At 33.2% G+C, this 13,007-nt stretch overlaps 3 protein-coding genes across 3 annotated transcripts; all 3 read right to left on the bottom strand.

Moving 5' to 3' along the window:
• On the bottom strand, positions 161-1,715 carry LOC104717477 (UDP-glycosyltransferase 79B3-like). Its single transcript, XM_010435049.2, is given in 2 exon segments — positions 161-541; positions 544-1,715. Coding segments are annotated over 2 exon segments (1,362 nt in total). The 5' UTR covers positions 1,699-1,715; the 3' UTR covers positions 161-334.
• LOC104717476 (phosphatidylinositol transfer protein sfh5-like) lies at positions 7,353-8,606 on the bottom strand. The gene is made up of 2 exons (XM_010435048.1): positions 8,350-8,606; positions 7,353-7,680 (listed from the first exon to the last, which is right to left on the bottom strand). Exons 1-2 carry the CDS (start codon positions 8,467-8,469, stop codon positions 7,489-7,491), a joined length of 312 nt encoding a protein of 103 aa, XP_010433350.1. The 5' UTR covers positions 8,470-8,606; the 3' UTR covers positions 7,353-7,488.
• LOC104717475 (stomatin-like protein 2, mitochondrial) lies at positions 8,926-11,771 on the bottom strand. The gene is made up of 10 exons (XM_010435047.2): positions 11,694-11,771; positions 11,458-11,619; positions 11,112-11,355; positions 10,874-11,023; positions 10,428-10,485; positions 10,260-10,352; positions 10,076-10,174; positions 9,762-9,853; positions 9,511-9,570; positions 8,926-9,413 (listed from the first exon to the last, which is right to left on the bottom strand). The coding sequence occupies exons 2-10, from the start codon at positions 11,616-11,618 to the stop codon at positions 9,138-9,140; spliced, it is 1,233 nt and encodes a 410-aa protein (XP_010433349.1). The 5' UTR covers position 11,619; positions 11,694-11,771; the 3' UTR covers positions 8,926-9,137.

Raw genomic sequence — 13,007 nt, 5'->3', positions numbered from 1 at the left:
TTTTTTTTTTGGGTTTTATGGGTCTTTAGTTAATTAGGTCCAAATTATAGTTAATTAGGTCCAAAGGAAAAAGTACAGGTGTCAGAAAAATAGTTAGCCAAGTGTCATCTCCTTAGCAAAAGTTAAGAAAAACCTTCTCATATTATATAAGATGGTTTATACAAACCTTACTGATCACCCACTTACACTTAGAAACATCATCATACACACAAAAAAATAAAACACACACACACAAACAAACAGTAGGAAACAGAAGCACTTCAAGATAGTTTGGTTTATATCAACCTTATTGATCACTCCCTCATACTTAGAAACATCATAGTGTTCCTATCTTTCAGTCATGGTTGGTTCCAGAGACAAGATCCTTCAGTGACTCTATGAATTTATCGACATAATCGGTCATGAATCCAGGACTAGCTAGTGTCTCCCTCCACTTGGTGTGGTTCTTCTTCACCAGATTCCCGATCTCACTGTCCTTATTCATCACACTATTGATAGCATCGCGCAAGCTCTCCTTGGAGAACCATCCTGTTTCGGTGTTTCCTCTCTTACCACTTCAACCGAAACCTTGAGTTCGTCACTCAACAATCTAGTGTTGAGGACCTGATCAACCAACTGTGGCACCAAGACTATCTGACAATCACTCAGCAAGGACTCCCACATTGACCCAAACCCACAATGACTAACAAAGCACCCTACCGATGGATGAGACAATATCAAAGGTTGTTGAACCCATCCTCCCCAAACAACTCCTCTTCCTTTAACCCGCTCCTCGAATCCTTCTGGAAGTGCTTCTTGAACCGTTGATGAGCCTCTAGGTGGTTTAACCGCTACAAGAAACGGTGAGCCTGTTAGCTCCATTCCTAAACAGAGTTCTTGGAACTGATCTTTCTCTAAAATGACTTGTGAGCCCAATGCACAAAACACCACTGATTCTGGTTCAAACCCACTTAGCCACTTAACCCATCGTTCCTCTAGCTGTATAGTCTTGTCAGGCTCAGGGAACAGTGTCCCTGTCAAGAGAACCTTTTTCCTGCAATGCTTTTCGATGTAGTCGCAAAAGTTGCCTTCGATTTCTCTGGCTGTCCTTATCGCAACGACATCACAGTTCAGAAGACTTGTAGTGACTCTTTCAAAGAAGTTTGGTCCGACATCGATTGTATGATCCGGCTTCTTCATGGTGTAAGCATCTTGTTTACGAAGCAGCACCTTCGTCGAAGGATATCCCGGCGGAGGAACTCCTAACTCACCACCTGGGACAACCATATTGGCTATCGTCGATGCAGACACCACGACGTATTTTACCGTCTTAAGGCCGAAGTCTCTAGCTACTTCTGGAATCCAATGAGCAAAGTCAAAGAAGATCAGGTCCGGTTCCACGGCTCGAACCACAACTTCAACTTGATCACGTGTGAGATCCATAGCGGACATCAAGAGATCAGTGGTTGACACCGGGATCTCAGAGGCTGTCTCTGTGCCAAGGGGGAGACCATCGACATGAGGGACGGTGACAGATCGAAAGACAATGTTGTGTGGAAACAGATTGAGATGTTCTAACTGTTTCAAAGCTTTCTTAGGAAGCAAGAAAGTAACCATATGACCTCTTTCAGCCAATTTGTTGGCAGGATAAAGGAACGGAGTCATATGGCCTGTTGCGAACCATGGATACATAAGTGCATGAAACCTCGATCTACCCATTTAAGTATTCTTTTNTTTTTTTTTTTTTTTGTTGTTGTATCTCTGCGTTGCTTAATTTGGAGACTAAAAGGACTTACATATATTACGCCAAGTTTGGTATGAAAAATCTATGGTGGCCATTGGCCAATGTCACTCTGTCTGTACTCTGTCAAAAATTATTTACTCCTTTTGTTTTTTTCTTGCATTGATATGTCGATGGGTCCGTTACCAGTAATTGAGTCTGGCTTGATCCACATGGGTAGTAGGCCAATGGTGGGCGGTAGTATATGTGAGTAGGGCAGCGAGAATTTCGTTCCTTCAATTTAATTTCAACTAACATCAGGCTCGGCGTAAGACAAGTGCAAATTTCCACTGGCACCACCATTTTTTGGCAAAATTTTGTTATATTTTAGAGCAATTTTTCAAAGAAAAATTCATATTTTAGGGGGTTTTTCAAAAATCATATATATAAAAGTAGAGTTTCAGTCTCTCCTTATTGGTCCACTTGGCAAATTTTAACAAAAAAAAAATTTATATTAAAACACAAATTTAAAACAATTAATTTTCACATTTAACTCACATAATATAAAACTGAAATCTTTATACCTTCTCCCTATAAATTATGCATTAACTTTATTTCTCCACTAAAATTTATATCAAAACACAAATCTAAAACAATTAATTTTCACATTTAACTCACATAATATAAAACTGAAATCTTTATATCTTCTCCCTATAAATTATGCATTAACTTTATTTCTCCACTAAGATGTATTAATCAATTGTATTAAAACAAAACAATAAATTAGAATTGTAACTCTCATTTTTCTAAATGTAATTTTTCATCATTTCTCTTCCTATAAATACTCATTATCTTATTCTCTTAGTCTATCACTCTTTCATTCTCTCATCTTCTTCCACTACTCTCAAATCTCTTTTTTGTTTTGTTTTGTTTTGTTTTGTTTTGTATTTTTTTGTTATTGTTGTTGTATGGGTTATAAAAAATCAAATCAAATATCATTGTAAAAGCTTAGTTTTAGAGTTTGTATGATATGTATATCTTATATATTTATTTTAATCTTTTAAAATGTTTATCTCCATTTTCTATTTTATATTAACATCTTATAAGTCATTATTTTCATACTTCCTTACAATATTCACCACACAATAAGATCATAAAGTTGAAATGATCCATATGTAATTATCTATTATGTCTCTGGTTATCTCACATATTCATGTATCATTTTTAATAATTTATAAAGATCAATATAATATTTAAAGATCAATATAATTATCCATTTATCCATTTATAAAGACTATTTTGTTTTGTGATTCAATTGTTAAATCTGCAGATATCAATATAATATATATATATATATATATATTTATGATTTGAGGTTTTTGAAAACAAAAAGAACATAATTAAACAATTGGTTTTTTGTGTCTTTAATCAAAATAAAAAATGATCCAAAAAACAAAACATATTCAACTGGAACTTAAATATAAAAATAAAATATAATTTTAAAAATATCATTTCACTAAATTCTCTAAAGATGAAACCATTAGTATGAAATCTAGCACTATAAATTAAATTGATGAGTGAAAACCAAAAAAATATAAGTTATCCTTGGGATTTTAAAAATTATTGAGATTGAAGAATTCATATAATTTTATAAGAAAACTAATTTAGTTTGTCACTTAAAAAGTAATATTTTTTATTTTGAAATATTATGTGTAAGTGTTGAGTTTATATCAACAAACAACCAAATCATGTGAATTTTGATTCAGCCACTTGGTATTCCTTTTATTTTAGGTTATAAAAAATTAAAATATTTATTTATAATTAAAGACATGTAACTCCATTTAACTCAAATGTAACTCCTATCCAATAATTGTACATTAATTCATTCCTCCTACTAACTTATTATCTTTCAAGAGAAATTTATTTTGGTTAAATTTTAATATTTTTTATTTATTTTGGTTGGCTAAACTTATATTCATATTTTGGTTGGCTAAATTAATATATTTCTCATGTAAAATTATTGTTTATAATATATTTCTCATTTCAAAGTTTAAAGCAATATATCATATATATAAAAGTAAGGTTTTGGTCTCTCCTTATTGGTTGTTTTTCATTTAATGTTTTCTAATTTTTTTTCATTTTTTCTTTGCTTTCTAATTGCTTTAAACAATATTTAAGATCCAATAAACACAATACATTTAACTCACACATTAAAATAAAATTATAACTGAAAATAAAATAAATTATGCATTAATCATATTCTACCACTCAATTTTATTCAAACACAATAAATTACTATTGTAACTCCATAGTTCTAAATGTAACTTCCATCATTTCTTATCATATAAATAAGCATTCTCTCAATCTATCATTCTCTCATATTGACATTCTTTTACTATCTCATTTTCACATTCTTTCATTCTCTTCTACAATACCTCAAATCATTTTTCGTTTTTTTTTTATTTCTTATTTTTGTTGTGTGGGTTGTAAAAAACAAATAAAATATCATTGTAAATTTTTAATGCTAAATTTTAATTTTAGAGACTACATGATATATATTTTACATTGTTCTTATTTTAAAAGATTTATCTCCTTTATCTAATTTGGATTATTATCTTATAAGTAATCATTCTCTCTTCCTCTCCCACCAATATCAAATGTTGTTATATCTCATATGTGTTGTAAGAGTTTGATTCTATATTTTAATTTAGAAAGTATTATATATATATATATATTACATTGTTCTATTTTTTAAAGATTCATCTCCATTATCTAATTTGGATTACCATCTTATAGTAAACATTCTCTCCTCCTCTCCTACCAATATCAAATGTTGTTATATCTCATATGTGTTGTAACTTGTAAGAGTTTGATTCTATATTTTAATGTAGAAAATATTATATATATTTAACATTGTTTTCAATTTTTATTTTATTTATATAAAAAATATTTCTTTTATATTTCTTGCCTTTCTAATCTATTCATATTTATTTTTTAAATTTGCATAGTTAAATTTAAATTCACATATGTTGGTTTTAACAAAACAATCAACTTTATTTGAGAATTAGATGTTCCTATTCATTTTTAAACGATCAATGTGTAACATATAAGCATTTTGTCTTGCAATCACAAGTTCCATTTCCATTGCTTAACTCCATGGTTAAACTATAATATATGTTGTCCTATTTGTAGGAATAACAACATACTTATTTAATTTATTTAAAAGAGCAGATGATTAAACGAAATAAACATTTCTCCAAATTTTATAATTCAATCAGTGAGTGTACTTATTACTTTGAAAAACTTTTACATTGAAGTTCATAAAATCATATAAGAAAACTAAAATACTATATCACTTCAAATTTGGAAGGAAACACTTGGTATTCCTTTTAAAAAAAGTCAAGACACATATAAAAATTTATTAATATTTAACTCACTTTAAAGACATTAAAGGTCATTTAACTCAAAAATAACTTCTATCCAATAATTTCATACATTCCTCCCACAAATAAATATATATATATATATATATGTTCAAGATTGTATTTAAATATTACATAATTTTTTAGTTAGCTAAATTTATAGTCACATATATACAATATATATACATAAGAATTTATATTACTTATTAACACCATAATTCGACCCATTATTTGCTTAACTCAATATTGGTTTCAAAGCCAACTAAAGAAAAACAGAAACGATCTTATTGATATTAGACCAAAACATGGGCATACAAACATAATCACTTACACGGAAGATATTTAAAAAAAATAACTTATTATTGCAACATCAACGTATGAAGAGTTTACATAAGCAGTTAATTAGAAAATCTATAATACAATAAATGTATTGGAAACAATATCAGTCAATGATAAGATTGGACTCTCAAAAGCAAGAAACAACCTCTTCATAATTCATAAAAAATAAACGGCACAATTATACACATCTGAACGAAATGGTATAAACATATAGTATATAAATAAAAGTGACGGCAAAGCCCGTATATGCCTAATTAAAACGAAATAATACAAAAGAGAAAACGAAAAAGACCAAAAAAACAAAAAAGTGCCAACTACACCACAACCCACGCGTTGCGTGGGGAAGCACCTAGTAATTTCAGAAATTAGAGTTATTGCATTTTGACAAAAAAAAAAAAAAAAAATTAGAGTTATTGCAAAGACCATTTTTTAAAATGCACATAGCCCATAAAATTGATGAGCCGGGCCTGACTAACATAAATGCATAAACTTCACTAAAATCATACTTTTATACTCTTTCTGTTATTTTATTATTTTTAAGCTAAAAGTACAAAGTTTAAAAAATTATAAAAGTATTCTTATTTATACGTAACATAATATTATTTAAGATTTATTTAAAAGATTTTAACCAATAGAATAAAAATCTGTAGAATACAAATAACCATAATATAGTAAGAGGTATTTGAAAAAATCTAATAAAATGAAAAAGGAAAAAAAACCTGAAAAACCTAATCTATTGGGACAGAGGAAATACATTTTTTCTCTTTGCTGGATTCACCATGGCAAATTATCCAACATTTTCTTTTCAAGGTACAAAATCATTAGTAAGAAAGTGAAATCAAACAAATTAAATATCTCTAATTTATGTGACATCCATATGTTCTTCGCTAATCTCTTATACTCTTGATTGAGCCTTGGTCCAGATCATAGTAGTTGGATCCAATGGTACGATGTACGTAGTATCATGTGCCACTAATAAACTTGGCAGGGTGTTGTTCGGTCTTTAGCATTCAACTGGCGGACTCAAAATTTTTTTTAACATGTGTCAAAATATTGGACTATAATTAATGGGGTGTCAAAAACCAAAATATGATGGGTTCAATACAATTAAGTCCATAAACTCTTACGAAAAAAATCAAAAATTTCAAATGAATGGTGGGTCAATTGAACCCCCTTCTTCATTAATAGGTCCGCCAGTTCATTATCTTTATACAAAATTCAAAAAATAAATTTTAAGTTAACCTTTCTTATGAAGCAAGCAGTCATTAAAATATTCATAATTACTATGTCAAGTAGTATATATGTAACTTTAGGAAAATAAAGCCTCAAACCTAAATTCTCGTCTCTTTTGTTTTTGTCTAATTTTTTTTTGGTGTGTGTGTTTTTTTTTTTCCATTGATTGTATCAGTTGAGCACTGCCTAGACATATGGCAGTCGATTGTTCCGTCACTACTGATACTAGGTTTTGGAAAAAACAAAAAAAAATGTTGACAACGCCATTATTCCCAGTTGCTAAGTAGCCAACACATAATTTATAAGAACTCAACAAGTATCGATTGGAGAAGAAGTAGCCAGCCAACTGTTTTTTTTTTTTTTTTTTGTGTCACAAACTTCATCATCCCTGACATCCAACCAGTTTCCATTTCCCCAAAGTCTACTAGAGTAATGGTGTGGTGAGATGCCTTATCTCACATGTCTCTTTATTTCCAAGTAGTGTCTCAGGTTTTTAGAATGTGACCAATGGTCGTACCAGAACCAACAATTAGCTAGCAAGAGAAAGCTTTTTGGTGCATAGAGGAGCCTCTAGATATCTAATTGGTTATAGTAGTCCCAGCTGATATAGTCCGGTTTTAGTGTTGTTCTTACACAACATAAGCTATAGAAAAGAGGAATGTATTTTTTCATAACGAGATTTTAGTACTAGAGGCGGACACAATACAATGTACATGAGAATTGACAATAGAATAGTGAGGAACACTTGCACTTGCGCGCATGCATACACATGATTTTGAGATTTAGAAATGACAATCAAAGGATCACGAGAGGGGCCTCATCGGTTTTGGCAGGTGTGGTCTCTTGTGTTGGTGGCTCAGTCTCAGCAGGAGCTTTCTCTTCTTCCTTCACAGCTTCTGGAGTTGGCTCGGCCTTGGTTGACTCAGAGGAATCCTCTTTTGTCTCACCTTCCTTCTTTGTCTCTTCGCTGGACTCTTCTGTCTTCTCCTGTGATTCAACAAACCAGCAACATTAATTGGTTTCAACTTTATATGAGTTTGTTCAATCAAGAATTTGTACTCAATTCTGTTTAAATGTTAAACTTCATGTTTTTAATTCAAGAATCTTCAAGAATTCTTCTAATATTGAAATTATTTTAGACATTGTATACTCAGAGAAGTTATTTTAGACATTGTATGACGAATCACATTTCATACTCCCTCCGTTCTTTATTGATCCTATTTTTAGGAAAAAAAATTGTTTTAAAAAGATGTAATTTTCAAGTTACCAATGCACTTTTTAATAGGTTTTGATGATGAATTGCAAAATTCAAGAAAAATAACTAAATACTATTTGATTTAGAGTTATAGAAAATTGAAAATTACAAAAAAAAAAAAAAAAAAAACTAAAAATAGGATCAATAAGGAACCGAGGGAGAAATATTTTTGCGTTTGAGCTTCCATGATATATAATAACTAGATAGAATGTATAACATGGAACACAAACGCAAACGTAAATAGTAACAAACAATGAGGCTCTTATAAAGAGACTTGACTATATTCTCTAAACCCATGCAGTACCAAAATGCGTCTTTGAGAGATTTATAAAAGAAACGATAAAATTAGAGAACACAGTGACAAAGCCAAAAAAAAATATGATAAAATGGAATCCACAAACCTGAGTTAATGTGGCATCTGTCTCGGTTGTGGCATCCTTGGACTCAACAACAACATTTTCGGTCGGGACGGAGGCTTCGACAATGTCAGATTCTTTAGGTTTGCTCGCACAGCCTCCCATGGTATTTGGTTGAAGGGATTAGTTTGAAAATGCAAATTACAATGGGAAGAGCTGTGGAGCCAAAACAAAAGAAAGAAATATAAAATTCCCCCTAGACAAAGAGGCCAAGATTAAATTTCTTATTTTACGATTGCAGGCTGTGCAAATGAAGGAGATGGCTGTGAAGAGAGTTATATAGGAGGGATGGTGAGGCTTAAGCTATTTCAGGTAAAGTTTGGTCATTTTCAGATTTACGAGTCATTACAACTTCGTCGATTCTCTGTCACCACCTATTTATCCGGAAGACAACTTTAATCTCCACCATTCTTCTATTTCCGGTCAGGGGACAACATTTCATGGATTCACAAAGCTCCTCATTATTAGATTGCAATATTGCAATCAAACTGAATAACAGAACGGAATTGCAGATAACAAATTCGGGTCTAAGCAGCAATGCAATGGGAACGAACAAAGATGGATAAAAAAACAGAAGGATAATGCTCAGAACGAATCCAGTGGGAAACCTCTTCTAAGAAAAACAAGAAAAACGATGTTTTATATATGCAAAGTGATGATATTCTAGCCATTCAAACGAAGAAGATGGTTACTGTCTCATATTTGAAAGATGAAAAATTGCTTCCAGTTTTCTCAGGCACAAAGAATTGTATCATCATCCCTGGTTTGGCTGCCTACCGCGGATCCTTGGTGCGATCCTGAAGAGAAAATCGTGGTTCACTGGTGTGACTTGAATTCTCTGTGTCAAAAGGTGTTGAGCCTGATCGGTTATTAGAGCCTTCTGATATATGTTTCCCACCCAAGTCTTCCATGTCTGCTTCATCAAGTTCTTCTGTTACTTGGTGATCACTGCTTGGACCATTGATGACAAGGCTTTTGTACATTGTTAAAGCTTGAGCAATCATGCTGGCAGGATTTGAAGCACCACTTGGAAGCAACATTGTCGTCCCCTAAACACCCCAACAAAAAAACACAAGAACATTAAATAAGCCCGAGTTATGCCTATGCCAAGAGATTGGAAAGGAATGTTGTGATATATTCATTTACCTCCTTGGCAATGTTACCGAAGGCTTGAATGTATTGTTCTGCAACTCTCAAACTCGCCGCCTGCAAATTGCACAGCGATAAAGTATGAGATCATATTTTGGACACCAAAAAGTAAAGAACATTAAGCCCAGTAATATTAGTGCTATGAAGACATACACATCTAGAAATTTGTGTAGATACTATGAAGAAAAGCTAGTTCGTCAAAATCTAAAATATGAATACCATTCCCCTGCTTAATCCCAGTTACTCACCTCTACTCCCCCAGTTTCATTGAGAGACTGAGATAACAAGACAAGACCTCTCGCAGTTGCTTGTGCTCTAGCTAGTATTGCTTCTGCCTCACCTGTTGAACATCATCAGAGGATAATATCAGTAAAATACAGTGGGAAATAGCAACCATATCGTGCATTAGCAGGGAATAAAACAGTTCCTCATGCACCAAGCATTCATCGGTGTATAGTGAAAGAATAAGCAAATGGAATAAAAACTTCCCCCTAACGTAATTAACTAACAATTGAGATTACATGCTATGTGTTCTCTTTCTTAATCATAATGGCTTACTAACCTTGTGCTCGATTCACCTGGTCCATCTTTGCTGCTTCAGATGCCAAGATTACAGAACTTTTTTTACCATCAGCAATGTTGATATGGGATTGCCTTTCTCCTGTTAAATATAGTAAAGCAATGATAAGAAACACGCTAAGCAGGCCTCGAAGATGAGTTTTCAAAGAAAACACAGTAAGGTTTACCTTCAGACTCAAGGATCTGGGCTCTCTTTTTACGCTCAGCTTCAGCTTGCATTTCCATAGCAGCTCTCACTCCATGAGGGGGCATAATGTCCCCTGGAAATACATAGATTAGAAATAGGCAAAAAAAAAAAATATATCACCTGAAAAAAGAAAACACAAACAACTTACTTATCTCATAACGAAGGCACTGAAGACCCCAGTCTCTTGCAGCAACATTGATGGCTTCCTGCAAGAATGTATATCCATCTCAAAAATCCATCATATGTTTTCTTCTTTAATGGATATACTTCCTCTAACCATCAGGTCTCCTTATGATTTGGAAAAGAGACGCAAATGACTTTGGATATCCAACAAATACAACATGACTAAATCCCCCCAGCTGAATCAAAAATCCATAAACCCAACAACTTGTGGAATACAAACAACATTGCCAGAAGTGATAAATTTTTCCAACTAAACAGCTGAAGCTGCAAATGATCAGTAGGGACTAACACCAACAACAATAGTCAAGCTAAATTGACTAGACTTTGAAATTGAACAAGTAGCAGATTCTAAATTCTTTGCAATGTAATGGAGCTTAAATACAGAGATAAAAGAAGGATAAGAAAACAAACCACTATCTTCTCGTTGAGAGTGTCTCTTTCCTCAAAAGTCTTATCAAGCGTGATCTTACCAAGCTCACTACGCATCGTGGTCTGAGCAAGCTGTACAACAGCATAGATAGGACTCTCAACGCCATAAGAAGCTAATTTAGGATCCACAATCTGCCAAAAATCCAAAATCGATAAGAAGAAAGCAGTAACGAAGGAAGTGAGAAAATGGATTGATAAAAGATAAAGAAGATAGACGGACCTTAACGTAGAGAACACCATCGATGTGAATACTAACGTTGTCTTTAGTAATCGCAGTCTGATTTGGAATCGGGATTGCTTCTTCCTTGAGGGAATGAACATAAGCAATACGATCCACGAACGGAATGAGAAAGTGAATCCCCGACGGCAACGTCTTAGCGTATTTACCGAATCGCTCGATCACAAAAGCCTTCCTCTCCGGAACTATCCGGATTCCCCAGTTCACCGGCGGCGTTAATTGAAAACTACACCAAACGAGCATCCGTAAAATCAATCCTAACGGTTATCTCTCTCTCTCTCTACTCAACATCGTTCGGAATTTCACACAAGGGTAAACGAAATCGTACCTGTTAGAAGGATAGCCGGCGGAAGTGAAGTGGCGAACGGTTGATGCGGCGGCGGAGAAAATCGGAGGAGGAGAGGTGGTTAGGGAAGATTGGCGGAGGTACGCGACGGACTTCAAGGCGGTGTAACCGACGGAGCTTTTACGAACGAGGTGGTTCATCATCCTTTGTTGTTGTTTGGAATCAGAAATTTGTAGAAATTAAAAAACAAAAAAAAAGGAAAAACCCCAAACAAAAACCTCTTATATGCGTCTTTCACACTATTCAGGTGCTGCTTCTTCGCCGGATCTTGAAGCCTTCACGCAATTTGGCGTGGAGCGGAGGCAAAAAAAAATATATATCTGGTTTGGGCTTCGATGGGTAGTTAAATACAGCCTGTTGCTATTGGGCTTATCTCTATCTAGCCCACTAAGAACCCTGTAAGATCCATATGTGTTTGTTTACTTATTTTAAAGGATTTAGTTTTTTTTTTTTTTGAAAAAGGGTTTTAAAGGATTTAGTTGAAACTGAAATTCATTCTACAAGGAAAATTATTAGTGACTTAAAAAGTTTATACAAAAATGGTTATGGACTATGGTTTCTTTTTGTTTTTATTTTGAAAAGCATGAATTCAGAATGCACGGGGGAAAGCAAAGTTTAAAGGGTTTTTAAATGGAGGGCCTTGTGCCCGACTGCATGAAAAGGTCAATATACACGTGGATCTGGAAAGCCAACAATTATTTTAGAGGCTGTAGCTTCACAAGACCTCTGGAAATAGCATGCATTTTTTGGAGCTCCAGGTACATTAAATGATATCAATATTCTCGATCGCTCACCAGTTTTTGATGACATATTACAAGATGTAGCTCCCAAAGTAAAATACTTTGTCAACGGACGACAATATCGTATGGCTTACTATCTCACCGATAGTATTTATCCAAAATAGGCTACTTTTGTCAAATCAATTTCAATGCCACAAGATCCGAAAGCATCGTTATTTGCTACGTACCAAGAAGTTGTACGTAAAGATGTCGAACGTGTTTTTGGAGTCTTGCAAGCTCGATTTGCCATAGTCAAAAACCCAGTTCTTATGTTGGATAAAGTAAAAATTGGAAACATAATGAGAGCATGTATCATATTGCACAACATGATTGTAGAAGATGAACGTGATGGGTATACTCAGTATGATGAGGCCACATTTGCACAAGTAGAATCAAACGAACTTCAGAAGTGGATTTCACGTATTCTACAAACATCCCTTCAAATCTCAGAAATATGATGGGCGATACGATAACCATTCGAAATGAAGTTCGTGACAAGAAAATACATGACCGACTGCAAGCGGATTTGGTTGAGCATATATGGGAAAAGTTTGGCACAAATCAATATTAAAATTAATCATTTCGTAATTTATTTTTAATATGCTTTTATGTAATGTTTGTTTAAATTTTTATTAAATGCAATATTTTTAAGTTTTTTAAAAGTATACAAGTCTTATGAATTTAAACAAAATACCATAATAATTTACAATAAAAATATATATATACTTTTTTAAGAACCTCAAATTTAACAAC

Source organism: Camelina sativa, chromosome 10 (assembly GCF_000633955.1).
Source record: "Camelina sativa cultivar DH55 chromosome 10, Cs, whole genome shotgun sequence".
NCBI lineage: Eukaryota > Viridiplantae > Streptophyta > Magnoliopsida > Brassicales > Brassicaceae > Camelina > Camelina sativa.
The sequence above is the reverse complement of the archived record's forward strand: the minus strand, read 5'-3'. Positions and strand labels throughout refer to the sequence as shown.

Bases quoted from the DNA above. Each gene is read 5' to 3' on its own strand.
- LOC104717475 (XM_010435047.2), bottom strand. From the start codon at position 11,618: ATGATGAACCACCTCGTTCGTAAAAGCTCCGTCGGTTACACCGCCTTG. The intron at 11,356-11,457 runs GTACGATTTCGT...CGTTTGGTGTAG, and splicing joins GCCGGCTATCCTTCTAACAG to TTTTCAATTAACGCCGCCGG. The intron at 10,353-10,427 runs GTAAGTTGTTTG...ATGTATTTCCAG, and splicing joins GTGCCTTCGTTATGAGATAA to GGGACATTATGCCCCCTCAT.
- LOC104717476 (XM_010435048.1), bottom strand. From the start codon at position 8,469: ATGGGAGGCTGTGCGAGCAAACCTAAAGAATCTGACATTGTCGAAGCC. The intron at 7,681-8,349 runs GTTTGTGGATTC...GTTGAATCACAG, and splicing joins CAGATGCCACATTAACTCAG to GAGAAGACAGAAGAGTCCAG.